Raw genomic sequence first — 25,540 nt, 5'->3', positions numbered from 1 at the left:
CTTCTGTACCTAGCTGCCCTAGCTTATTGTATATCTTTTTAGTGTATTGATTCTAGCTTCCTTTGCCTTCCTAGCTGCCTGTATTCTTACTAGGTATTCCTTCGCCTAAGAGGGGTGTCTTTTAGTATAGTATATATATCTTACTTCTCCCTTATATGCTTTATATTCTTTAACCTAGTAATCCCCTATATAATAGGAGTAGGTGTTAGTTGTCTTTATATACTTAGCTACTAAGTATCTATAGTGTTAACATTTGAAGCACTGCATTATCCTATAGTTGCTTCTATGTATCTCTGTTTCTAACCTTTTAAAGTCCTAGAACAACCCCTAGTCTAACACTATATTGGCTTGCTCTATACTCCCTACCTAGATAATTAGGGAAGACTGCTTCTTAGTCTCTTCGATTTTCCTTTTAATCTATACTACTTTTGTAATCTTTAGGCCTAGGTATATAGCTTAGTTTTGTCTCTATAGGCTCTTAATATCCTACTCTTCCTTAAAGCTTCTTATTATACTATAGGCTATAATTATAAATTGCTGTTAGGAGACCTTTGCTGTTTTCCCTATCTTAGTTGTCTATTCTTTTTGTGTTTCTAGCTTCTTTTTGTCCTGTTCTTATGCTATAAACAGCTTGATTACCCCTTTACCTTCGTTCCTAGCCCTAATTACCTCTTTAACTGTAATTCTTTCTACAATCTCTTTCCCTATAAGTCCTTAGATTTCCTTTTGCTCTTATAGGTCCGTAATATAGACTCTAACTACTGTCCTCGGGGGTTTTAGCGCCTCCTAACTAGCTACTGCTACCTAGGTACGGTAGTTTAGGCTTGTCTCCTATTGTTTCTTCGTAATCTTTGCTGCGACTGTATCAGCTACCTTTGTAATTACGTAGCTTGCCTAGTTATAGATTGCTTTCAGTCCTCTAAGGAGTTCTAAGATTATTATCCTATATGCCCTCTTAGGGGTTCTTCTATCTTCCGCCTTTAGCACCTCCTCTGCCCTAGCACATAGTGCGTTCTATTCGTCCTCCCTTCCTTCTTAACTGTCTTCCCTTCGCTTCTAATTGTTCGCTGCTATTTTCCCACTTCTATCCGAGTATAATTAGAGACGTATAGTAGAGAGCATATTAGAATATATACTGTCTATTATTATTAATATATAATGTTATACTTTTACTACTATCTGTATAGTTATAATATTATATATAATTCTTAACTAATAAAAAGAGCGTAATATATATCTATAGCTTCGCTTTTTTTAACTATATATAATTTTTTTAATAGTTTATCTATTAAACTTATAAAGATATTAACTTCTATAAGAACCTACTATTAGAATTTTAAAAATTAATATCTCTATAGTTTTACTAGATATATCTATAGTAAATATATTAATATATTCTAGAAAAATCAATACTAGGACTCGTATAGAATACAATTTACTATACTAAATAGTCTAATAGTAATTACTATAGTAATAGTAATATTACTATAGTAATTTTACTATTACTATTACTATTACGATTACTATAGAATTCTCTGTAGGATTACTATTACTATTACTATTACTATTGCCAATTTGACTTTACTATTTACTATTTGCTATTACTATTACAATTACTAAGGTTTTTACATCTCTAGTTGCGTTAGCCTACTTCACCCCTCGCCCTAGCTCGGGGATTCAAGCTATACGTAAAATCGCTTTTTCTTAGTAGGCTATACGTAAAATTCGATAACAATAATGTTGTAGAGCACATATAATAGGAAATTGAATATAAGTGCGATAAGGGTTAAGAAGCAGTAGATTTCCGGTATATTAGCGACTAAATTACGACCGTAGGTAGTTAGAATAGGCTAACAATCGGCTTTCGCGCATACCTCGCGTTAACTATATAGTCAATTACTTTATAGGTCGGCCTATATATCTATTATATAACTACTACCTCTTCTTGCTAAGTAAATAGCTAACCGCTACTATATCTACTATCTACCTCTTCTAGCTTAATAGGGTTGTTCTTGCTGCTAGCAACCGCGCCTTTATAACGACTAGATTTCTTCGGAGGCTCGTAGAAATATCGCTTGCTTTATATAGACTCGTAGCAGCGACGAGGAGGTACTAAATAAGGCTAAATTGCAGTGTATACGGTATCTTTATTAAGCAGCGCCTCGTCTTGCTAGAGCTAGTCTAATCGAGTGTTAGGCTCTTACGCGAATAGGCTATTTAGTCGCCGCCTCGGCTTAATAGTCTATACTATAATATCGCCTTTATAGTTATAGGTACGAGTCGGCAATAGCAGTATCCTTAGCTTACTCTAGCTATAGGTAACTATGCCGCTATTAGTTGTATCGGTACGGCGCCTATAATCGCCGAGAATAGTCGCATATAGATTACTAGTCTTCTTCGAGGTATTATTGCTATCGAGAAGCCGTAGGTCGAAGATACGCCGTAGCGGCTTATCGATAGACTAAAGGTTAACGTCTATCTATTTAGTCTTACTATTGTTATTAAATACGACACAGAAGGCCTTACTACACTTAAGCCGATATAAGCGTGCCTTACTAATAGCATTCTGCACCTCCTATAACATCTTCTAGCGGTTATTATTAACTAGGTTCTTGTCTTGTTGCGTAACTTATAAGCGCAATTCATTCGCCTCGATAGTACCTACCCTTATAAGCCGATTAGGCTACTCCTTCTATCGCTTCTTTGCTCGCTTAATAATGCTCGTAGACTAGTATTTACGCTTGTATTCCTCGCCTTTACAAATAGCCGCGTTAACTAAGATAGTATAGGCTTCTTCTACTTGCTTTATAGGTAACGAGGAAAATAGGTTAAATAATAGTAATATAGGATCGATACCCTACGGGGCTAGTTTTAGATAAGAACGTCGGAAGTCCTTGCGAGCTTGTATAGCACTACGAGACGCCTTAATCGTACGAGGGCTAGTTATAGTATTAAGGAGCTATTGCGGCAGTTCGGGTATCGGTGTTCGCTAAGGTAGCGTAGGGGGTAACGATAGCATACCCTAAGTAATTAAGTTTTCGAGATCCCCGAGGTAGTAGCGACTATTAGCGTAAGCCTAGCCTTCTAGATCGATAATAGTAGGCTCTATAGAACGTTGTTGCTTAACCGACGCGATATACTCCTACTAAGCGACCTCCGCTATTACTAGCGATTTATTATAGCGGACTTCTTCCTATACTAATTCGCCCTTAATTGTTTGCTAGTTCTAGTTATAGTTAGTAGCTCTATACTAATCTCGAATATGCCTATAAGGGACCTCCCTATTAATTAGGAATATACCTATCTTCCGAAATGCTAACCTTATATTATAAGAGGTAAACGTCTTACTACGAATAGCCGAGAGCGCCTCGATGAACTTAGGTATTCCGAATTCACTAATACTACGGTGTATAGCCTCTAATACTGCTTGCCTATGCCTTAGTTTATATACCTAGAACAGGATAATATCTAACGGCTGCATAAAGTGTAAAGTGTATAGTTGTAGGCCCTATAGTTAAATCTTATGCCGCTTTATAAAGGCTACAAACTCCTTAAAGTAGTAGGAGCCGTAATTGTCGCATAGAAGCACCCTCTATTCTTCTAGATCTTTAGGCCTTGTCTTCCGCTTAAACTAGCGGATATAGTACATTATAGTGTCGTCGGTTATATATCTAGACTTATTAACAGTAATTAAGAAGTTGTCCTTGCCTAAGAACGAGGGTGTATTAGTTAGTAGGTAACGTCGTTCTTGCCTTAGGTAGTAGTAATAGACTTACCTTCCTTCGGCACCTACCGTTCTTAGACTATTATACCTTTTATAATCAACTAATAATCTACTACCTTACCGAAGGCATTAACGGTCTCGACGATAGTTATATACGTACGGTTGCTATTATATTCGGTCTAGGCGCGCCGCTTCGTATCTATTATAACGATATACTCGTTACTACCTATTCTAACTCGGAAGCTAGTCTTATCGAAATTCTATATATTCCGCGGCTTTATACCTAGTCGCGAAATTATCGCCTTAAAGCGGTTAAACTAACTCCTTATCGTAGAAGGGTCGTAAGCCTCCTTCCGCTATACCTTAATCGGCTTAGACTTAACTTTACTAAGTCTATAGCGCTTTAGAAAGCGGTCGGCCTAGTCTATACTAAATAGCGGTATTGTATCCTTCGGCGTCCCCTCTAGTAATAGGCTAACTAGTATCTCTATCGCTATAATAACGATTAACGCTACTAGTAAGAATATATCTATTACGTCCCTCTTTCGATAATAATCCGCTAGCGCTAGCTCTTAAGACTCGTCTAGTTTAGTATTAGTTAATAGACGATTAAATAGCGATCTACGGCCTCTTAACCGCTAGTAAATACGAGAATATAGGCTAGTTGCCTTCTTACTCTTATAAAGCGCTCGAATGCTAACCTTCTTCTTATCCGATTTAGCCTCTAATTCGTAGTACTTCGAAACGACGCGTTCTACTACCCTCTCTGCCCTCTCCGTCTCGGTTAACCGCTCGGCTCGTATCCTTTTTACCTTTTTACCCCTTTTACGCCCTATACTAAGTTTTATATACGATCCGTATAGTAGAATATAAGAAATAGGAGGAATACGAGGAATACACGCTTTAGAATGAGGTGGACGCGCCTGCTAAGGATTATATAAGAAATAGCGATAGCGAGGTCCTACGACTACTATACGCTCGGATAAACTAGCTAATATTATATTTAGACTCGCGGTTTAATATTGTACCTACCTAGATGTCTGTATAGGACTGGAATATACCACTTATCGAGTTTTACATGTGGCCTACTAAGAAAAAGCGATTTTACGTATGGCTAGAAACCCCGCGATCAGCGGGCGTAAAGTGTGTGACGGAACCCTGGATATGCACAAGAGACTCTTGGTTTTTTGCCTCGAGCACACGGCTTCAGCCAGGAATCCCAGGAGTTGGCCGCAACACGTGATTGATACAGCATGCATCATCCTTGACTCTGGCTGCGGGGGTCTGGCTCTTCGACGATTTACTCTTGAGATTATTGTGACCTGGGCTTCACCGGCATCACTGTCTTCTTTCATTGATGAAGACAGATCGTTATTCTCTGGACAGTCTGCAAACTGTAGAGCATCTACTACGAAGATGCCTCTTGAAGTTCGGGGTGTATGCTTGCACACTAGGAAGCTGCAATACCACTATCATGCTTCTCCATCCTCTCTTTGTCCGTACCCTGTCCCTTTTCCCAGTCACCACCGGCCCTCCTACCCATCGCCCTTCTCAATATCCATTCCTTCGCATTAATTTCCTCACCGCTCTCAACCTGCGGGTTCTCCCTCCTCTTCGCATCAATCATCTCACTTCCCTCCAGAACCTTCAACACAACCTCATCCCCCGGCCGATTAAAATACACAAGACTATATCTCGTCCCATTCTCCTGCTCCCCAGGCGGATTCACAACCCTATGCATATTACTCCTCAAAATCCCCGCGGTAAACTTCACCATCGCATCCCCCAAATTCACAACACAATGGCCCTTTAAAGGCTTCACATACGCCCACTCCTCCGTCTCCGGCGGCAATACCTGCAACCCACCGAGCCGATTGAAAAGCACAGTCACAGATCCAAAATCCGTATGTTCCCCCAACGCAGCCCTCCGATCATCGATATCCTGCGGAGGACTCTTAACCCACCTGACTTGATCCCCACTCACAGCCTGCAAACGATGCAAATCCCTCAACCTCCCCTCAGGCAATCCCAGTCTCTTCTCCAACCTCCCCAAGATCATCGTAACAACAGCATGACAATCCAACATATACGCCCGAATCTTCCCTCGATTCTCCTCCCCCCTCAAAACCTCCGGATTCTTCAACCTCTCACTAATCCCCAAAATATCATCTTTCGAAATATTCCAAAACTCAACCCGATCCTTCGTTCCCTTTCTATCAATCACACCATCTCCATAACCTTTGTACCCGAAATATGAATTCTCGCCCATCATGTCGTATTTCGCTTTCTCTGAGACCGGTAAGTCGAAAACTCCTTCGGCGAGATCGAAGAGTTCGTCCGCGGAATGCAGGAGATGGTCACCTGAGATTTTGACTTGAGTTGTCCTGTCGATTCCGTTTCCGCCGCGGCAGTCGAGGTAGAAGAATCCTAGGTCGCAACATGCGCGCCAGAGTTTTTCTTCTTCGAGCGCATCGTTGGAGAGGAGTTTGGAGAGGTTGAGGCGGAGCAGGGGCACGGTTGGGACGTTGGTCGGGAAGGGAGGAAGGTGGGTGAAGATTAGGGATTGGTCTTCTTCTGGAGGAGGAGTGATTGATCCCATGGTATGTGTTGTTTGGATGCTGTTTCGTGGGGTAGAAAGGACGGAATGCTTTAGTTGATACTGTGTACTTCTTCTTCTAAGGTATCTTGGCAGTTAGATCACTTTTGGGTGAAGCCTGGGGATAGAACAACGGTGTTGATGTTGAGACAAATGAGAAGTAGAGGTAATCATACCAACTGCTGCAACAACATACCTACGCCGTTCGGCACATCTTACGTCAAGTTCATGGTCGTCGACTTCTCGACTACACTACTACCCCGCAAACACTGAAGGAGGGTTGTTGATCGATGCCGAAAGTATCGGACACCCCAGACCGACGTCAGCAATCAAGACAGTACCTACTGTAGGTATCCTTCATCAGCAACAAGAAAAGGAAAAGTATGTGAGCATGTACCATCATTACAATTCGATGCAACTTCTGCATGCTATGCACAATCTGTTCATCCATCCCACCTGTCTTTCCTATGCACAACTTTCCTGACGCCGCATCCTCATAATCTTTTGGTGGAAGTCACTCGTTATAGGTACAGCAAGAAGCAAAACTCCTAATCGCGACTGACCATAGAATGGCTTTTACGGGTGCGACATTGCGCTATGCAACTCGTGTTCTCTCTCATACTGAACGGAGTCGTCAGCAAAGTCGTGGGTAATGGGGGGCAGGACACTACTCACATCTGCGGATTTACAAACGGCTGCCGTGGACAACCTTGTAGTCAACAGCAAGCTCACGGCCCTCGTCGCTGATGACAAGCACACGAACGCTGCCACGACCGTTGTTGAAAGATTCGGTGAGGCGCTGCAGCAGGCTGCTCTGGTCAAGGACTGGAAGACCTTGCTTGACATCACCCGTCTCAGTCATGGCAACAACGTGGCCATCGTCACGGATATCCAAGACACGGTACTGCTTGAAGACAGGGCCGATCATGTTCTGGACAACAACAGATGGGCTTGGGTTGCTGACGAAGGAGCTCTCCTCGTGAAGCTGCTTGGTGAAAAGGTCAACACCAAGGTAGCGGTGCTGTCCAGTCTGAGCAGAGGTGGTGATGCGGATGACTTGGCAAGGGCGGCCCTGAAGGATGAGCAGGTCGCCAATGCGGATGTGGTGGCATGGGATCGTGATGGTGTTTGGTGGGCCAGCATAGCGGCGGCCTCCGTCGTCGCGTGGAGCAGACATGGTGACTTCGCGGTCCTTGACTACAACGTCTTCTTCACGCTCAACAACGGTGTCGTGATGGGAGTGGTGGCGGCGGTGGTGACTCTCGAATGGGTGCAAAATTCTGTCAGCAGCGCGGCGGACTCCGTGACGGAACGAGTGGTAGTGGCCGTCCTCGTCGTAATATCCCATATCACGCTTGTGAGGACGTGCGGATTCTTCGACAGTCACGCGCTCTTCGACTTTCTCGTCGTCGAAGCGCACTGGCTGTCGCTCTTGGTGGCCTTCAGCCGGGTACTCGCGTGGATGGGTGCTCTTGTCTTGCCAACGACGAGAAGCTCTGTACTCCTCAGTGAATGGGGTGGTTCGATCACGGAACTCTCGCTCGGCAATGTCGATGCGGGAGTCTAGATCAATCTGTGTTGCTGGAGTGTGACGAGTGGGGTACTCGCGGTCGTAGACGCGGTCCTGGACGTTGATCTGAGCGTCGCTGTAACGCTGGTATGGCTCACGGTAGCTGCAGAGGATAAGATGTTAGTGAGCTGCCTCGACGATGTGGTGATGAGAGGCCCAAGATCTGTGATGGACAACAGGGAAGGTGCGGTGAGAAGTGATGGTCTTTGTTGCTTGGACGACAACACAACACACTAGAGGAGCTAGGACCATGGCGTGTCTGCCAAGGGCCACTCAGGGGCAGATGTGGTCGTGTTTGTGCATGGGGCTGAGTGGAGCCAGAGCGGCCTCAGGCGCTGGGGTCTCGACAAGGAGCATCAATGCGGTAAACAGTGAGGCTTGCGAGTGTGCGAGCGCGTCAGCAGAAGAAGAAATGTGAAGACTCACTTGTGGCGGTCAATATCAATCTCTACACGAGTATCGACAGCTTCTGCGTGGCGGCCTGGTCCGGGGTACTGGCGGTCCTCAGTGATGCGAATGTCCTCGCGGTCACGTCGGTCTTGTCTGCGGAAACGGTCTTCTTCAGTGATGCGGATGTCTTCGCGGTAGCGGTCGTCTCGACGGGAAGGGCCGGTTTGGGAAGGGTAAGGGTCTTGTCGATCTTCCCGTCCAGCGCCTTGGACTGTTACACGCTCGTCGGTCTTGACTTCTGTGGTCTCAGGAGTCTGCTCGTTTTTGTAGGTAGACGGAAAGACGCTGAACGGGACTCTGGAGGCGGGATTAGTGATGGACTTTGATTCAGCGCGCGGCCATTGATGGATGCATGCACTCACGGTACTCTCGCGTCGTAATCCAGGTTGGCAGCGGTGCTCGACTTGAAGGTCTTCCGACTCTGAGAGATGGAAGACTACAAGCTGAGCTGTGTCGAGGAGCTCGGAGAATTGACTACGCGTAAGAGCTGCAGGAAGCCAGTGTGTGGACAGCAGCAAGCTCTTGTACGTGGCCAAGTGACGGTTGAATTGTGATGCAGATGCAGAAGCAGGAGATGGAGCGATGAGGAGGAGAAGGGCACAGTTATTGGTGCGGTGGAGAGAGGTTGGGTCGTGCTTTCCTTAGCGTCACCAAACACACGTTGCTGGGGAACGCGACCAGGGCGACGCACCATCGCACCCCAGCGGCTCTCCCAGCCTCGGCAATGTATTTTGCACTGGATCATCTCGAGCACCAATAATAATGCCAATATGATGATGCTCGTTTGTTGTTCATGATTGGAAGACTTCCTCACACCTACCAGCCATGGACTTTTCATTTTCTTCTCCACGTGTGGATAATGGCTGCGTGAGAGCATGAGGCTTGAGCAGCCGTCGTCGTAATCACTAATCAGCAGTCCCACCCATGGCTTCGTGTGTAGCTTCAATTGGCCGGCCATTGAAGTCTCCCATGCATCCCGCTCGTTTTGCCATCAAAACATACTGCCCAAATCGCGCACTTCCCCTGCAGCCTCCTAGGAACACGACTCTGACGCGCTACTCAAAATTAAGCGAGCGCATCGAGCCGCCGTTCTCAAGGAAGCAAAATGGACCGCGTCGGAATCCGTACACAGTCATGCGTGGGCAGGTACATGTACCTATCATCAATCTCGTGAATGCCAACATGATCTCATCGTTGACACCGAAATGCACCAGCGCTGCTTCTGAACAGCACAGAGAAGGAGGCAGGGAGAAGCTACGTCGGAGCAGATTCCCAGCAAGAGCAAGGTGCGACCAGCTGTGGCCGAGAACCCTGCAAGAAAATCCACCAGCCTGGACTTCTCTTGACAAGTTGACACCACATCATGACCTTGTTCAAGCGGAATAAAGACAAAGGCAGCAACCATCGCTCGCTGGACAGTGAAAATATTGAAGAAAAGAAGGATGCCAAGAGCTCAATGGCCGACAAGGTCACCACCTTCGTGAAACCATACCTTCAGCAGGCTCAATCCTGGACCGCCAAAGAAGCAAGTGATGCCAAAAAGGAACTGCAAAAGGCTGCAGGACTCGGCAGCCGGCCGGATGTCGTTCCTGATGGCGAAGCTCTTGTCAGCGGCGAGCCAAGGACGGTAGAGCTGGGTTGGGTGAGTAGTGTCCGCGGCGTAGAATTCATACCGCACTCGCTGCTCTTGCTAATGAACAGCAGCATCCTGTAGCAGGTGCGACAGGGAAATGGTTCGCTGAGAAGACCGGCATCGGCAAGCAGATCACTGCAAAGATCGGCAAATATCCAGATCCAACACAGCATTGGGCAGTAATTGTCGGCGATTATGTGCATCAGCTTTGGATGGTATGGCAAGCTGAACTCCTTGTGACATCACTCCCACAGAGCAATGCGCTGATGCTCCTGACGGTAGGACGGCAATCTGGACATCATCTACATTAACGAGGAGCTCAAGCGAGAAGAATGGCACATATTTGAAGTTGGCAAGACGCGCTTCAATGACCAGGCAGTCCGAGAGGCAAGTCGAATGACCATTCATAACATGTAAGTTCTTCGCCGTGCTTTCAAGAGCAGACTACCAATCTTTCAATGATACTAGGCGCGAGAAACGGCCAGCCTACAACCTCATCAGCAATAATTGCCAGAATTTCGCCGTAGAGCTACTCAAAGCCATCCAGGTTGGCGCTCACCGCGAGTTCGGGACCAGCTTTGCCATCTATCAACGCGCTACCGGCAAAGGCGCTATTATGGACTTGTTTGCCGACAAGCCTGGGCAGGATCCGCCCCAACTGAAGCATGACGAGGATGAGGTGCCGCCACCCAAGCGACAAGATAACGTGAGCTTTGCACAACAAGTCATGCACGACAACACGACGCAGTTGGATCATGATGGTGATCCGCGACAAAGTTGAGGCACCAAGCACTTCCGTCAGTAATCATAAGCTACTGGCCTTTCCATCATGTTTTGGTAGCCCGTGCTTCTCATCCACACTTTCATCTGGCTCAAAGGAACAGAAATGCCTTAGCTTCTTCTTTCCATGTCGTGGCCGTACGTGGCGCAAGTGGATCAATACGAGTCGCGATTCATCGTCTCTTGCTTCGCAACCAATTGCATGATGTCCAGCGATAGTTCCGGAATTTCCAACAGGACCTCTTTGAATTTCTTCCTGGCCATCAATGCCGGTAGATGATCGCGACAGATCGTCTTGGCAATGTCCCGCAGGTCACCACTGTGCGTTGCCGTGTGCTGATAGATGGAGTAGACGTAATCGGGAAAGCTGGGCGTGTCCCACTTCTCCTCCAGTTTCTTCTTTGCAGATGCAGCCGCTTTCCTTTGCAGTCTCGGGAGCAAGTACTTTCCTGACGTCTCGTACAGTCGAAAATCGAAATAAATTCCTGGAGCGGCGACTGCTTCGAATGGATCCAGACCGTAGATGTACCTCAGCACGCCGGCGACGGCATCAGGATCATCCTCCTTCAGCTCGATCTCGTTTGACTTGGACTCCTTACGCACGCGAATCAGCCGATGTGAACTTCATTATGGTCCAGGCGTTCGACGTTACCAAGAATCTTCCGTTGAAAGTCATCTGGAAGTAGTCTGATGCGAGACACAACACGATCCTGTGCCCGCGAAACTTGCGGCCCGAAAAGCAGATGGTGACATCCGAAAGATGCTTGTTGTCGTGAAAGCCCTTCAGGTCGGCCAGCGCAAGAGGATGGGGTAGCGACGCCATTTCGAGGACGATGGCTGTGGTTGATCAGCAAACGAAATTCTCTGAGACTTCGTCTCGTCCGCATATGACGCCAAGAGCGTTGGCAACGCTCGACCTGCTTGCATGTTGCTCTAGCAACCGAGACCGAGGAGCCACTTGCACATCAGCTCCTAATTACTCAGGATGCCACTGACATAAGATCCTGTGCCCTGTCATGGCTGGTGTGTTGCCAAACTGCTGGACTCCCTCAGAGGTCCAATCTCAATTTTTGAGCAGCTGTCGCCACCACGACACGCATGTGCTATACGTACATAGTATCAGCGCAAGCTTTCAGCTCTCTGGGAGTTGCTCATCGAAACTTTCAGGAGCTTGTACTGCATCAGATGCGCCGGCCTCACAGGTGATGTCCCAGCGAGTGAGACGCCTGACTTGACGCACGTGTGCAGCTCGAGCCAGTTCTGAAACTGCATTTTCTTCTTCGGGCTCTCCCGTCTTGAAACCAATCTCGAAGAGCATTCAATTCAACTTCAACTGATACCAGGTGTGGCAGTGCAAGAAAGAGAATCACCTATTTCCAGATCCGGATGTGGCGCTTCCAGCTTCGATGAACGCGACCTGTTTACAGCCTGGCTGAGAAGTGGCAAACCACAAATTTAATCAATGGACCAGAATGCCTCTTGATCTCAGACTTGCTACATTCATGACTTCATCAGACCTCCAGAGCCCATATCCGCATTGCCCGCATTATGCTCAATGAGGAAATACGTCGACGATCGATGAAGATGCTTGAAGCCTCAACACGACAATCATGCGTTCACATGTGGCTTTTCTGCAACACTTGATGAATTTCATCCGAGTCGTTATTCGACGGTGTTATAAAAGCCATGGTGGACGGTCGTGCCTCAGCCTGACGCGACCTAAGGAGTCGTCCAACGCCATCATGATCGAGGCAACATATTCGCAAGGTACAAAAGCTAGGCCCTCTGGAACATCGAATGATTCAACTCCATCAGCTTTGAGTCAGATTTTGATCGATGGACATGACAGACAGGATCCTTCTCCTCAACTCTGATGTGTCGTTCGACATCAGATCGGTGCTTGCGCCTCTTAGCTCAGCACAAAATGTGTCAATCGATCGCTGGTCTTTCATCGACTTTGCAACCGGTTCTCTCCACTACAAGAGCAATGGAGCCGGCGAAACCTATAATCCATCCGCAGGCCAAGCATCAACCACCGAATTCGACACTAGCACTTCTTCCAATATAGAATTTAAAGTGCTCGGGACGACAGGCCTTGACACCTGCACAGGTCTGATCATCGTTTCCCGGAAATGCTGCGTCGTTGCACAATTCTCATCTGGAGGTCTGAGCACAGTACTCGGAGGCAGTATCAGCGAAACGCCCTTGGCAACCGCATTTCGTCGCTTTGTCCTCGAAAGACGACATCATTTCGAAGGCACCACGCTCGCTGTGATTTTCCGACCCAGTCGTGTAGTGCATCGGATGGGCTCGCATCAACCACGAGATTCAGCGACCGGCGAGAGTGTAACGAGATGGGCTTTCGTTCCCATTGAAGCGAGAATGGATGAGCATGACACTACTGGTATCTTCAACGACATCCTCATTCTCACCAGCATCCTCACAGGTTCTGGACTGCCACGTCAGAATGTTAGAATGGTCACCGAGTGTCATCCTTACTCTGGGAGAAACGGACCAGGTCATACTTGTCTTCTGGTCGATGGAAGGTCGAGTCCGGGCGCTTTTCCACAATTGTATGCGAAGTTCTATAGCGGACAGGTGCCGCTCTGATTATAAGTTGAGCTTGTACGATTCATCGAGCGGGCGAGAAGTACGTAGTCAGTCGATTTACATGCGTGAAAATAGAACACTATAGTATCTACTCGCTAAGGAAAGAAAATATACCTGTTCCCAATTGTGGCAAGCAATGTCAGTGTTATGGACGCGATATCTGACATGAATAGCCACTTAAAGTTTGAGCCGGTCCCGCTGTTCCTGCATCAACATTGACCTCGACTGCTTCCATTGATTTTATCCTCTGAACATTTCTCCACGACTTCAATTCCTAGACAAAAATACCTTATGGGTTCTCCTCGTACAGTCATAGTGACCGGCGCAGTAAGAAGGCCAAATGACCTCGGTCGTCGTCAGGTCTTTCATGGCTAACGCAATCGCCAGAATCGCGGTATTGGACGCGCCATCTGCGAAGTGATTCTATCACGAAAGGACCCTGGGCCTCTAACATTATTCGCAACTTCACGAAAAGGAGAAGACCTAGCCTTCAACAGCTCACGCAGCGACCTAAAAGTCGTTTATCCCAAACTGGACATTTCATGTCAAGACAGTATACACGCCTTCAAAGACATCATCAAGAGTCACACCGATACTATTGATGTCTTGATCAACAACGGAGGTATCAATGTCGACCGACAATACAACTTGGAAAATGCCAAAAAGACACTGGATGTCAACTATCGAGGCACATTGCAGGTTTGTTGCACCTCCTGCTTTTGGAAGCGTTGCCACAAGCTTCGGTACTGACATTTGCAGATGTGCCAATTTTTCCTCCCACATCTTGCGAAGACAGGTCGAATCGTCAACTTAGCATCCATCGCATCTAATTTGAAGATCTACAGTCCCGAAATCCAAGCTCGCTTCAGAGAAGCCAAAACTTTGGGTGATCTCGAGCAAATAGCACAGGACTATCTGGTACATCATTCCCTTCTCCCAGATCGCATCAAAGAGTCACGAAACTAACACGCTCCCCACCATATATAGACCGCGGTCCGAGATGGAACCGAAGAATCATCTGGCTTCGGCGCGACAGGAAGATCATATTGCGTGAGCAAAGCACTCGTGCGCGCATTCACCAAAATTCTTTCCCGCCATCATCAACAAGGTCTCATCAACTGCTGTTGTCCCGGCTGGGTATCGACAGATATGGGAGTGATTGTTGGAAAGAGACCTCCAAAGACTCCAGAACAAGGCGCTATGATCCCGGTTCATCTCGCTTTCGATGACATTGGCGATGTTACGGGAGAATATTTTGCCAATGACAGTGTTCGATCGAAAGGGTTGGGGAAAGTGCAGGCGTTCTGAGGAAGAAACATATCATGCTGCTTCGGTGGGTCTTTTTGATCTTTGGCCCGAGATGACTTTCATTTCTTTTCATGAAGCGAAATTTTCTTATCCGTAGTAGCACTAGAGACATATAGCACTACTGACTTCCCTTTCCGCCTCTGATGAGCGCGGGAATGCATTCGGAATAGCCAAGAAGGCTTGTGCAGGCATGGTGGAGCAGAATGTGTTGAAGAAATGATACAGAAAATCTCTTCCAAACATATACAAAAACTGAAGAGGATGTATTCTAAGAGATACTCGCATTGAAAATCACCAAGATCTCTCGAATAAACATGCATCCGTATGTCCTCCTCCCTCCTCCTGCGAAAGTCCTCACCCTGGCTCAACTTCCACACAACCCATGTCGACCGCACGTGCAACCAACCTTGTGCCAAAAGCACAGGACAACAAGATATCAACCACACCCTCACTAGTGCCTACCGACAGCAGTGCAAAGACCACAACAACACCCCTTCACCTCAGTAAAACGTCCCCCTATTTCGTCACCCATACACTATTCTCTGATGAACATGAGACTGACTGGCATCGCGGACTTCGGGAGTTGCCACAGAAAAAGCAAATGATCCGGTTCGATGAGCTACTGAAATGATGACGAGATCAGTGAGTAGTAAGCATGTACTTTGTGTGTGTCCAATTTTTCATTCCTGTCTTCTCATTACAAACAACTCAAAACTCCTCACCACCGACCAACGCCTCCGCCAGAAACAACGACGACTTATTTGCTGCACAAGTTACTGTACAGGATGATGATGGACCACATACAGACAGATACGAAATGCTCGCAATAAGCATGTCCATCCTATCCACAATTCCACAACGATGATAACTTCTTCGGCACCAAGGAGACTGCGCACACTTCTTTTCAAAGATCGTCCACATCACAAGCATCCCAACTCTCCAAGCTGAGATTCTGCGGTTCCTCTTCCCGGAACGGCACACCCTTCAACGGCGTGGAATCTGGCGTAGTCTTCAGCCATTCGACTATCCGACCCGACGTGTCTTGACCATCCTCCTAGAAGATCATGCTCTTCACGGCATCTCTTGATCGATGTCCACGTCTGGGGTTCATGGGTGGAGTCTTGGGCCTCGATCCAGGTTCCGCTTCAGCAAGAGGAGGCATGGGTGGGAAGCCTGCTCCCTGCTTTACAGGACTGGTTGGGACACTCCTGCTTCCAGTCACTGGCTTTCGATCACTAAGCTTCCTCTCCGGTCGCGGCGGTTTGGTGAAGTCTCTAACCTCAACGCCAGCAGCTGCTGAAGAAGCAGCCTGAACTTGTGGCGGCACACCCTCGACACGCTCTCTGGCCAAGACGAGATCTGTCCAGCTCGCTGCCTTCTTTCCTGGGTCTGGTTTGCCGATGACCTGGGACAAGACACTCATCCATTCATCTTTCTCCGCTCTTGAGTCGGCATAGAAGTCAATCGTCTCACCGTTCGCGAATCGGATCCGGAAACCTTCTTCGACGTACTGGTAGCCTTCATCTTCCTCGGCGAAAGCTGACTTCCTACGACCTCCTTTACTGCTTGGGTTGGCTGACTTCGGGTTCGCAACCAGAGTGTTCTTGTCATCAACGAGTCTGCTGGCTTTGCTGAGATTGATGACAGCGCGCTTTTGCTGCGTGTGCTCGTGGTATGCCGTCAATCTCGGGCCCTGAAGACGGAAGAAACGGCGTCGCCAGTGCGTACAATCACCACCTTGCTGAGACAGGTAGCTCTCGTGCACAACCTCGACGTGATCGCTGGCTCGGTTCATCTCCCGCATTGCACTGCTCATGCTCTTTGGCATTTGGGCGTCCGTGGCACCAGCCGGTTTTGGGACGTAAAGCAGTTGTAGTTCGAGGAATCCGACAACGTAAGGTGGTCGTCGGACAGGACCAGCATTGCCACGCTTCGATCGAACACTGTTCACAACAGCGGCGTCTCTCTCCTGGGCCCATTCATTGTAGCAAGGAACATCGACTGTGAGCTGACGACCAAAACATTCCTTCTCGTGAGCCTTGAGATTGACGTATGATCGAGCGAAGGACCCATCGACATCGTTCACGAGTTCATGGAGATAGTCCCAGGCTGTTGGCTGTACTGAAGCTCGTTTTCGACGCTCCTCTTCTTGCAGTCTTCGCTCCTCAGCCTCAGCAGCCTCACGCTCCTGGCGCTCACGCTCAGCACGCTTCTTTGGACTGGCCAGGAAGCGAGAGAGGCTGGATGTCTTCTTGTGCTGCGCAGCTTTGTTTGGCGAGGGAGGCGTTGCTGCGGCATGCCGCTTTGGTGGTTCCGGAAGCTTCGTGTTGAGGGTAAGCTGGAACTCCAAATCGTTAAGCACCACCAATTCAAATTCTTGCCCAATTGGCGCATTCTTGCCCAGTTCCAGAGGACTCGTCGTCACGCAATGCAGGCCATTGTCCAGCGTGAGCTGAAAGTATAGACGGTCGTTTCGTGGAATTGGCAGGTCAAGCTCCTTGACACCGACCACCTTGACGAAAAGCCGGCCGCGCTCGACACCCTCACCAACGTCATCCTCGAGACTGCTCGTACCTGCTGCAAAGTCCTCATCCACAACACCGAGAGCGCTTGGCTGCCCGGGAAGCGGTGGTGCTGGCCCAATGTTGTGTTGTGCTGCCGATGCCTGTCTCTGGCTCTTGCGTCTGGCCTTTCCATTCCATGGCTCAGTCTTGAGGAACTGCTCAGCACTAGGCTTGCGAGGACTGCTTCCCGGTCGTCCACCGCGCGAGGTCGGTCGTGCTTCTGCCGTTGAGGACATGGGCATGTCGTTCGATTTCGCGGTACCGTTGCTGTCGCCGGAGAAGTTGCGGTTAGTAGCCACAACGAGCTTCGTATTCTGGCGCATCAAGTAGCCCTTCTGTTTGCGAGCAGATACGTTAGCACCAGCGTCACGATGATGAGCTAAAGATAAGGATGTAGCAAAAAGTGAGCCCACCTTCTGGCTTTGAATGACACGCTCGAACTCGGACTCCAGACCAAGGCCATCATCTGCGACTTCAGCGTTGAGAGCAGGAATCTCGAGATCGAGCTTCATCTGCCTCTTGACCTCTTGACGACGGGCGGCCGTGTCTGGGCTATGTTCGACTCCTGAATCGGTCTTTGAATCATCGCCCTCGGAAGAGTGCTGCGAGAGATCCTCTTCAACGGTTTCGGCCATTTCAGCTTGGTACGCCTGCGGGATTGGAGGGACCGGACGCTCGGCACTAACAAGTCGTCGCTGGTTCGCCATTGCGCGCAGGTCTGCTGGTGTCGCAGAGGGCCGGGTCTTGAGCTGGCCATTCGTCTTGATTGTCGCTCGTCGTTCCGGAATCACTGGCTGTTCTGGCTCGGCCTCTGCTGGAGGTGGCAGCTCCTCACTTAACGCGGATACCTCGCTATCACGACGAATAAGTGAGTCCGGCGTGCCTGGCGGCGAGAACTCAGCACCATCGTATGTTGGCCGTGGCAAGTCGTTGAACGAAGGCTTGGATTGTCGTGCCGGTTCCAGCTTTGGTGGGTTGGTGAGCACATCAAGTTGCTTTGCCTTATCGTCGACAGCAGCTGGCGGGGGTGGAGTGATGTATTCTCCCATGCCGAAGTCGTAATCTTCGGAGGCAAGGTACGACGGAAGTCCCATGAAATCTCCACTGATCGACTTCTGCCTGGGTGCTTCGGCTGCTGCTGTTGGCCCGGGCTGTGAGTAGTCCTTGACACTGAGAAGCTGCATGGCGTCCTCAAGGGTCTCCTTTCCAGTATCCAGCTCTGTAAATGGTTCCTTGTGCTCTGCTTGCAGGACAGTGCTCTCGGCATCTGGTTCAACTGAGCTGTAGCGGCTCTCAGAGTCATCGTGATCGCTCGTGGAGCTGACATCGTGGCGGATTACCGAGGACTGACGCTCATAATCATCCATGCGCGAAGGTGAGCGCGTTCCGTCCCGGGCAGGCTCGTCAATGGTCGGGATAGCGTTGAGGTCAATACCATCGTCATCTGTCGGCTCCTCCTTGATCTCGACTTGCTCGCTATCGGCGCGATCATGGATGTACTCGCCAAGATATGCCTCACTGGTCTCGCGGCTGTTCTCTCGAGATGGTATTGGCTCATCTGGATCCATTTTGGCGAGCTCTGCATAAGACGGCCTTGCTGGACTATCGTCAAGGTTGGATGCCTCTTCGTCGTCCTGGAAGTCATACTTGGAGTTTCTGACCTTTCGCAGTATGCTTTCGCGGGAGATCTTGGGTGGAGAGTTGTCAAAGTCGGCCAAGTCTGCGATGGCAGAGTTCTCCTCGACCTGACCTGCGTGCACTTGCATGTCCGTTTTCTCACCGGTGTCCAGGTTCGTGATTGTCAGCTCAGCTTCCGAGTGCTTCGAGGATGGTCGCTCCTCGGTCTTGCCATGTTGATGGCCCATGAGATGCAAACGCTCTTCCATGGTCATAGAAGAGTCACGCGTCATGTTGAGAATGTCCTCCTTGCTGCATGAGGCACGCTTCGGTGGGCTTGGCAAGTTTCGCTGGCCGCTGGAGGCACGTCCGGCTGCAAGGGCAGTGGCAGAGCCACTGCGACCTGTCATGAGTCCAGGCAAAGGTGGGAGAGGTCTGGACTCTCCGTCGGATGTTACACTTGCAGATCTCAGCATGTTCCGCTCTGAGACTGGCGAAGGGCCCTCGAAAACATCATCACCCTCGTCGACTAGATCTGTGCGTGCGTCATCTGGAGACATGCGAGACCAATCTTCTGGCAGGACGACCGGAGTCTTGTCTGCGTTCTCCAGATCGGCATCAAAGCTATCATCTCGTTGCTCATTAAGCGAGCTGCCACGTTCAAAGCTATAGTCCGGATCGGAATAGTCGGAATCCCAGCTTCCCTCGCGAGAGCCAGATGCAGCCGATACTGATGGTTCTGGGGTCGGGTTCTCATACTCGTTGATGACAGGCGGATCCTCACGGAAAGTGACACTCTTATTCTGACGATGAATAGCACGAGCGCGTGGGGTCGGACAGCGATCATCTCCATCTGCATATGGTCCAGGTTCATTCTCAAAGGAGCCGCCAAATTGACTTGTTCGTGAAAGCGATGATTTGGTAGGTGAACTGGTGGGCGTTGACTGCTTTGCCGGAATCGGGACAGGCCTCGTCAGTGGACTGCTCATGAGAGGGACGGTGGCCTCGCTGTTTGTGCGCTTGTGTGCCTGTCTGCGCGGGCTTGTGACTGGATTGTTCTCTTTCCTCATGCTGTCATATCTAGTGAAGCTGTTGTTGACCAAATTCCCGCTCAGCGGTCGATTGGCGCTCGGTCGCTCGACGATGGGCATGTTGGATGGATCGTAGGCATCTTTCGACTCCAGAGCGAAGATGTTGCTGGACTTGACTCGGCCGGCCTTCTGCAGGCGCTCGATACTGGCTCGACGCTTAGGCGAGGTCACACCGGGAGAATGATCGCGCTCAGGCGTGTTCTCGTCTGAGCCCAAGCGAGAGCTGGGCGACATGGGGTCTTTGGCAGTCCAGAAACCACGCGGCGAGTCTTTGGTGAAGGAGTTCTCGGTGTAGGGTGACGACTCGCGAGAGACAATCATCTTCTGCGAGGAAGGCAGGTCAGTATGGCTTCGCACTTAAACAGCAGGTACCGTGGGTGGGGATGCCTCTTACCCTCGTCGCTTGGTTATAGGATGGTGAGTTCCGACGCTGCGAGGTGTTCCCAATCTCCTGCAGCGCTCGACCGGCGGGCATCTTGTTCGGCGTGGATGCAGGCGTATGGCCAGTGCCAATGCCCGACTTGCTGATGCGCAGCGGCTGCGGCTGGACCTGGCGCACCATTGTGAGCAACGATTTTCTTTGCAGCACGCAATCAGAGGAGTGTTGCGCATACAGAATCCATTGCCGCGGGCTCTCACACGCTCCGACAATGCTCAATGGAAGCGAAACGCTGGAATGCGCGTGAAGTTCCAAGAAATGGTCTGCGGCGACCCGAAGATCAACAGAGCGGAATGCGCTCAGGCGCCGTTTGATAGCGGGCCGGCTGGCGGGCGGTACTGGGAATACGGTGAAGATGAAGCGAATATAGTCTGTACAGTTCCGGATTGTAGCAAAGGACTAGAGCATGCCGGCGTGAGCGAATGTGGGTGAAAAAGAGTCTCGCACTGAAGCAGAAGCTGGTGTGTAGTATGATATGATTCTGCAGTGCGCACTGCGCAGCGCGTCAACACCCTGAGCGTCCTTTCCTTGGAAGCTGATACGGCGGGGTACGGGCCGGTATCTACAGCAACGACCCACATGCTAGGCGATGCATCGCAATCGCCAAGACCAATATTCTATCAACCTATGTTCAGCCTGTTTATTCGAACCAATTATGATAGCTACAGCGTGGCCGTGGCAATGTATGAGCAACCGTGTGAGCCATAAATACCAAAGTCAGATAGTGAAAAGCGAGCGGTAGAAAGATCTCAGCTGTCGGTCCCTTGTTAGCGTTTGGTAGGGAACTAACCGATGCATGGCCGCGCGCACTAGCGCGAATGGAGATCCAGATTTTACGATCTGCATCTGTGAATGAACGAAGTCCTGCGAAGTGGCAGTGGCAGTATCACCATGCTACGCCTCGTGCCATCAGTGTGCCCTCTCTGCGAATTGCGGTCTCTAGCAACGGCGCTCAGTCCATCATGGCAGTCTTCAAGGAATGCAGCGACCCTGCAGAAACGAAAGCCATCGCGAATGGTCTTGTCAGAAAGGGTGGCTCGAGGCAGTCCATCGAAGACTGCTGGAGGCCGACCAGCAGCTCCAAGATCATCGCGAAATAGTCCATTTGGCGGCATGAACACTACCGAGGCCCCAAGAGCTTTGCAGTTCCAGAAGAACCAAATATCGGCCGCCGAGCGGAAACGACAGACCAGATTAGTACCGGGCGCGAAGAACAAGCGGGAAGAAAAGCCTAGAGATCCTATGCGAGCGCTCAAAATGCAGCGTCGGCTATCGAGCATATCATACGAACAGCGGAGCCGGATCAAGCAGGAGATCATGGAGCGCGAGAGCTTCGACGACTTTGATCTACTGCCCGTGGTGAAAGAGGCAGTAACGAACCAAGTCCTCGCGGGTTTTACAGAGGTAGCGCCATCGCCAATTCAGCGTCTCGCAATACCAGCGCTCCTTAATATGGAAGATCGAAAGAGACGGAGGAGGAGGAGATTCGAGGCGGAGGCCAAGCAGCGCATGCAGCAGTTTTTACTAGCAGCAGAAACTGGCTCCGGCAAGACGTTGGCATATTTGTTGCCCATCATTGATGCGCTGAAGAGGGCCGAATATAAAGATAAGAAGAGAAAAGAGCAAGAGGAGGCGGAGAAGATGAAGCGAAGAGAGCAGCAGGGGAGAATGCTCGAGTTGGATGCACCTGAGCTCCCAGTCGATGCTGGCCGACCCAAAGCCATCATCCTTTTGCCTACTGCAGAGCTCGTGAACCAAGTTGGAGCTGTGGCAAAGAGTCTATCACACACCATCAAGTTTCGATCTGCCATGATCAGTGCTGCTTTCACTGGCACTGTGATTCGCAATCGAGTATTTGCACCCGGCGGCGTTGACATTGTCATTTCGACTCCTCATCTGCTCAACAGCATTACCGAGAGCGATCCTCATATTCTATCACGCGTCACCCATCTAGTCTGCGATGAAGCAGACAGTCTACTCGACCGCTCCTTCAGCCCCATCACATCAGGTCTCCTCGACCGAGCGGCACCCTCTCTCGAGCAGTTGGTCTTCTGCTCCGCCACAATTCCTCGCAGCGTCGACTCCTACCTAAAGAAACGCTACCCAGAAACGAAACGTCTCGTCACACCAAACCTTCACGCCATCCCGCGCCGCGTCCAACTCAGCGTTATCGACATCGAAAAAGTCCCCTACCAAGGAAACCGAGATCTCGCCTGCGCTCAAACGATCTGGGACATCGGGAAAGAAGCCGCAGAAGCAGGCGAAGATGGCCACGAAAAGAAAATCGTCGTATTCGTGAACGAACGCGAGAAAGCAACCGAGCTGGCAAACTTTCTCAAAGCGAAAGGCATCGATGCCGTAGCTCTATCCCGGGACAGCGACGATCGCAAACAAGCCGATACTCTCGCAGCTTTCACCGGCTCTCCAGTCGTCCCTGCAAACAAATCCCAAACCAAACCAGAACCCCAAGACGACCTAGCATTCTCATCCACTCCCAAAAAGTTGTCCAACACACGCGTGCTCGTAACAACGGACATCGGATCGCGAGGAATCGACACCTTGCTCGTCAAACACGTGATTCTCTATGACGTGCCACACACAAGCATAGATTTCATCCATCGACTGGGTCGTGTAGGACGGATGGGAAGACGAGGTAGGGGAATTGTGCTCGTGGGCAAACAGGATAGGAAAGACATTGTGAAGGAGGTGAGGGAGGGGATGTTTAGAGGTCAAGCTCTGATATAAAAGATAGATACCCTGTACAAATATTGTCCGCATAAGAAGGAGAAGAAGATGATGATGATGACTCTGCTGTGCTCTGATTCGTCCTGGTATGTAGTAGTAGGCTTGAATGATTTCTCGAGGGAGGAAGGAGAGATTGTGGGATCTCAGATGGGATGTGCTGGACGCCGACTCAGATGCCGATCCCGTTCATTATTGGCCGCTTCGTCGTAGCAGACCTGTCGTCAAATGTTCAGGAAAGTAAGACGGAACGGAAAGACATACTATGTTTGATGTCATGACATTAGGCCATAATGCTACCTAACCGCCTGTCGTGAATGCTGACGCAATGAGATTTGTGCCACCCTGTTAGGCGTCTACGTACTGCACCGTCGCTCAGTGGTTGACCAAGCTTCAGTACAGTCTATGCAATGGCTCCCATTACAAAGAGTCGTCGTGTCCGTTCGAGTATACAATCCCCCAATCGTGGGTATCAAGATTTATCCTGAGTCAGACTCCCAATTTACTGGCTCTTGATCTGGCGGAGGAAGTCCTTCATTTCCTTCTCAAGCTTCTGCTCAAGCTCCTCAAACTTCTCGAGGTACTCGCTCGCCTTCTCCTTAAGGTCGACTGGCTTGGACTCCTTTGGCGAGGAGACCTCGTAGGCACCCTTCTCGATGATGTCGCTGTAGTTGGATGATCCACCGCCGTTCCAGGCGAGGACGTTGGCGGTGTTGCTTGGAACATCGCTGAGCGCTCCGAGAGTGCCGGTCTTGATGAGGTTGGCCTTGAGCTTCTTAGGCGTGATGTCGGCGACTGCGTAGGCAGAATCGGAAGATGGCTGGAGGGAAAGCATGTAGGCAAGGAGACCAGCAATGTGGGGGGAAGCCATGGAGGTGCCGGAGATGGTGTTGATGGCGTACTTGCTGCCGATCCAAGTAGACTGGATGTTAAGACCTGGTGCAAAGATGTCGTTGCACTTGCCGTAGTTGGAGAAGTAAGCACGCTCATCAGCCAAGGTGCTAGCGCCAACTGTGACGGCGTGCTCGGCAGCAGCTGGAGAGTAGTTGCAAGAGTCGGCGTTGTCGTTGCCAGCAGCGACAGCAAAGTGGATACCAGCCTCCACGGCGGCGTTTACGGCCTGGTCGAGGAGCGAGGACTTGCCGCCACCCAAGCTCATGTTGGCAGCGGAACCCTTGAAACCCTTTCTCTTGCCCTTCTTGGCGATGGAGACCTGCTCAGCGTGTTGTTGGGCAGCGTACTCAACGCCCTTAACGACGTCGGACATGGAGCCGGAACCGTTGGAGCGCAGGACCTTCACGGCCTTGACATGAGCCTTCTTGGCGACACCGTATTTCTTGCCTGCAACAGTGCCGGAGCAGTGAGTACCGTGGCCGTTGCCGTCCTCATCAGCGTCACCAGCTGGGATGGTCTTGCCCCACGAGGCACGGCCTTCAAAGTCGACGTGGTCCACATTGGTGCCAGTGTCAATGACATATACGTCAACACCCTCACCACCATCGGCCGAGTAGAGGTACTTGTTGAAGGTACCGAACGACAGGCCATCGCGGTGGGAAATACGGGCAAGACCCCAAGGAGCGTTCTTCTCCAGCTCGCCATCGTCGCCCATAGTGTGGACCTCTTGGTCCTTCTCGATGTATTCAACCTGTTACACAGGCCATGTCAGCGGGGGGCTTCTCATGACGATGAATTCGTCACATCGTCGGAACGCATGTACATGTCGTGGCAAATGCGCTAGACAATTCATGTAACACGGGAGAGAGCTTGGTAGAGGTCTCGGTAGAGGAAGAGGAAGTGCAAGCTTCATGGCTGCCTTGGGAAGACTCACATCTGGGTGGCGGCGAATCTGCTCAATGACATCTTCGTCGAAGTGGCCCGCGTAGCCCATCAAGCTCCCGGCGATGTTGTATGTGTGGGTGAGGCCGTGGAAGAAGTCGGCCAGTATTGGCTCTTGCGATCTCTTCCTGAGCTCCGTCTTCGCCTGCTGCGTGTTGAGGTGCATGTCTTGGACCCAGTCGTGGTGCTGGGCGGCGAGAGTGTGGGTGACATGCTTCTTGAACTTGATCATATAGCTGCCAGGGATCTCCTTTGCGTTCATTGATGACAAGACGGGCGCCTCTCCATGGTGGATGGAGTGGTCGACGAGGACTGGCGAGGCGGCGGCCAGCAGCGGCAGCGTCAAGCCGAGGAGGCCCTTCATGGCTGCGGCTGTGGGTGGGTATGATGGGATGGAAAAGAGTGCAGCAGCGTGTCGATGTCGATGCGGCTACACGGATGATGCGATGCAAACAAGAGAGATGGGAGGGTGTTGATGATAGAAGAAGGGAGGATGTCGAGAGGGAGGGCCCGAGGTCGTGTGCCAGCTGCGAGCTGCGAGCTGGTAGCTGATTGCGCGATAAGACAGAGGAGGATCATG

General features: G+C 50.0%; 10 protein-coding genes across 10 annotated transcripts; 4 read left to right on the top strand and 6 right to left on the bottom strand.

The window, feature by feature from the left end:
* Positions 1 to 5,174: 5,174 nt before the first annotated feature.
* MYCFIDRAFT_41980 (uncharacterized protein) lies at positions 5,175 to 6,323 on the bottom strand (the record flags this gene model as incomplete). The annotated part of the gene is made up of 1 exon (XM_007926047.1): positions 5,175 to 6,323. One exon carries the CDS (start codon positions 6,321 to 6,323, stop codon positions 5,175 to 5,177), a length of 1,149 nt encoding a protein of 382 aa, XP_007924238.1.
* A 384-nt stretch (positions 6,324 to 6,707) lies between these two features.
* Positions 6,708 to 8,894, bottom strand: MYCFIDRAFT_152946 (uncharacterized protein). Its single transcript, XM_007927148.1, has 4 exons — positions 8,703 to 8,894; positions 8,317 to 8,637; positions 6,996 to 7,993; positions 6,708 to 6,941 (listed from the first exon to the last, which is right to left on the bottom strand). Exon 3 carries the CDS (start codon positions 7,666 to 7,668, stop codon positions 7,006 to 7,008), a length of 663 nt encoding a protein of 220 aa, XP_007925339.1. The 5' UTR covers positions 7,669 to 7,993; positions 8,317 to 8,637; positions 8,703 to 8,894; the 3' UTR covers positions 6,708 to 6,941; positions 6,996 to 7,005.
* Positions 8,895 to 9,796: 902 nt separating this feature from the next.
* MYCFIDRAFT_133906 (uncharacterized protein) lies at positions 9,797 to 10,754 on the top strand (the record flags this gene model as incomplete). The annotated part of the gene is made up of 4 exons (XM_007927147.1): positions 9,797 to 9,982; positions 10,045 to 10,188; positions 10,256 to 10,386; positions 10,442 to 10,754. 4 exons carry the CDS (start codon positions 9,797 to 9,799, stop codon positions 10,752 to 10,754), a joined length of 774 nt encoding a protein of 257 aa, XP_007925338.1.
* Positions 10,755 to 10,909: 155 nt separating this feature from the next.
* MYCFIDRAFT_41757 (uncharacterized protein) lies at positions 10,910 to 11,576 on the bottom strand (the record flags this gene model as incomplete). Its single annotated transcript, XM_007926025.1, has 2 exons — positions 10,910 to 11,347; positions 11,406 to 11,576. The coding sequence occupies 2 exons, from the start codon at positions 11,574 to 11,576 to the stop codon at positions 10,910 to 10,912; spliced, it is 609 nt and encodes a 202-aa protein (XP_007924216.1).
* A 309-nt stretch (positions 11,577 to 11,885) lies between these two features.
* On the bottom strand, positions 11,886 to 12,441 carry MYCFIDRAFT_173667 (uncharacterized protein; the record flags this gene model as incomplete). The annotated part of the gene is made up of 7 exons (XM_007927146.1): positions 11,886 to 11,923; positions 11,954 to 12,040; positions 12,088 to 12,185; positions 12,222 to 12,237; positions 12,271 to 12,348; positions 12,374 to 12,384; positions 12,425 to 12,441. 7 exons carry the CDS (start codon positions 12,439 to 12,441, stop codon positions 11,886 to 11,888), a joined length of 345 nt encoding a protein of 114 aa, XP_007925337.1.
* A 54-nt stretch (positions 12,442 to 12,495) lies between these two features.
* Positions 12,496 to 13,532, top strand: MYCFIDRAFT_173666 (uncharacterized protein; the record flags this gene model as incomplete). Its single annotated transcript, XM_007927145.1, has 4 exons — positions 12,496 to 12,574; positions 12,603 to 13,335; positions 13,376 to 13,428; positions 13,498 to 13,532. The coding sequence occupies 4 exons, from the start codon at positions 12,496 to 12,498 to the stop codon at positions 13,530 to 13,532; spliced, it is 900 nt and encodes a 299-aa protein (XP_007925336.1).
* Positions 13,533 to 13,750: 218 nt separating this feature from the next.
* On the top strand, positions 13,751 to 14,671 carry MYCFIDRAFT_41956 (uncharacterized protein; the record flags this gene model as incomplete). Its single annotated transcript, XM_007926044.1, has 3 exons — positions 13,751 to 14,062; positions 14,123 to 14,281; positions 14,351 to 14,671. Coding segments are annotated over 3 exons (792 nt in total), but the record flags the coding sequence as incomplete, so codon positions are not given.
* Positions 14,672 to 15,461: 790 nt separating this feature from the next.
* Positions 15,462 to 20,505, bottom strand: MYCFIDRAFT_152941 (uncharacterized protein; the record flags this gene model as incomplete). The annotated part of the gene is made up of 4 exons (XM_007927144.1): positions 15,462 to 17,570; positions 17,922 to 18,413; positions 18,489 to 20,267; positions 20,338 to 20,505. 4 exons carry the CDS (start codon positions 20,503 to 20,505, stop codon positions 15,726 to 15,728), a joined length of 4,284 nt encoding a protein of 1,427 aa, XP_007925335.1. The 3' UTR covers positions 15,462 to 15,725.
* Positions 20,506 to 21,273: 768 nt separating this feature from the next.
* Positions 21,274 to 23,127, top strand: MYCFIDRAFT_41978 (uncharacterized protein; the record flags this gene model as incomplete). The annotated part of the gene is made up of 1 exon (XM_007926046.1): positions 21,274 to 23,127. One exon carries the CDS (start codon positions 21,274 to 21,276, stop codon positions 23,125 to 23,127), a length of 1,854 nt encoding a protein of 617 aa, XP_007924237.1.
* A 248-nt stretch (positions 23,128 to 23,375) lies between these two features.
* On the bottom strand, positions 23,376 to 25,419 carry MYCFIDRAFT_71004 (uncharacterized protein). The gene is made up of 2 exons (XM_007926146.1): positions 24,953 to 25,419; positions 23,376 to 24,769 (listed from the first exon to the last, which is right to left on the bottom strand). Exons 1-2 carry the CDS (start codon positions 25,322 to 25,324, stop codon positions 23,627 to 23,629), a joined length of 1,515 nt encoding a protein of 504 aa, XP_007924337.1. The 5' UTR covers positions 25,325 to 25,419; the 3' UTR covers positions 23,376 to 23,626.
* Positions 25,420 to 25,540: the final 121 nt, after the last annotated feature.

Source organism: Pseudocercospora fijiensis (genome assembly GCF_000340215.1).
Source record: "Pseudocercospora fijiensis CIRAD86 unplaced genomic scaffold MYCFIscaffold_3, whole genome shotgun sequence".
Lineage (NCBI taxonomy): Eukaryota > Fungi > Ascomycota > Dothideomycetes > Mycosphaerellales > Mycosphaerellaceae > Pseudocercospora > Pseudocercospora fijiensis.
This window is presented reverse-complemented; position numbering and strand designations above follow the sequence as displayed.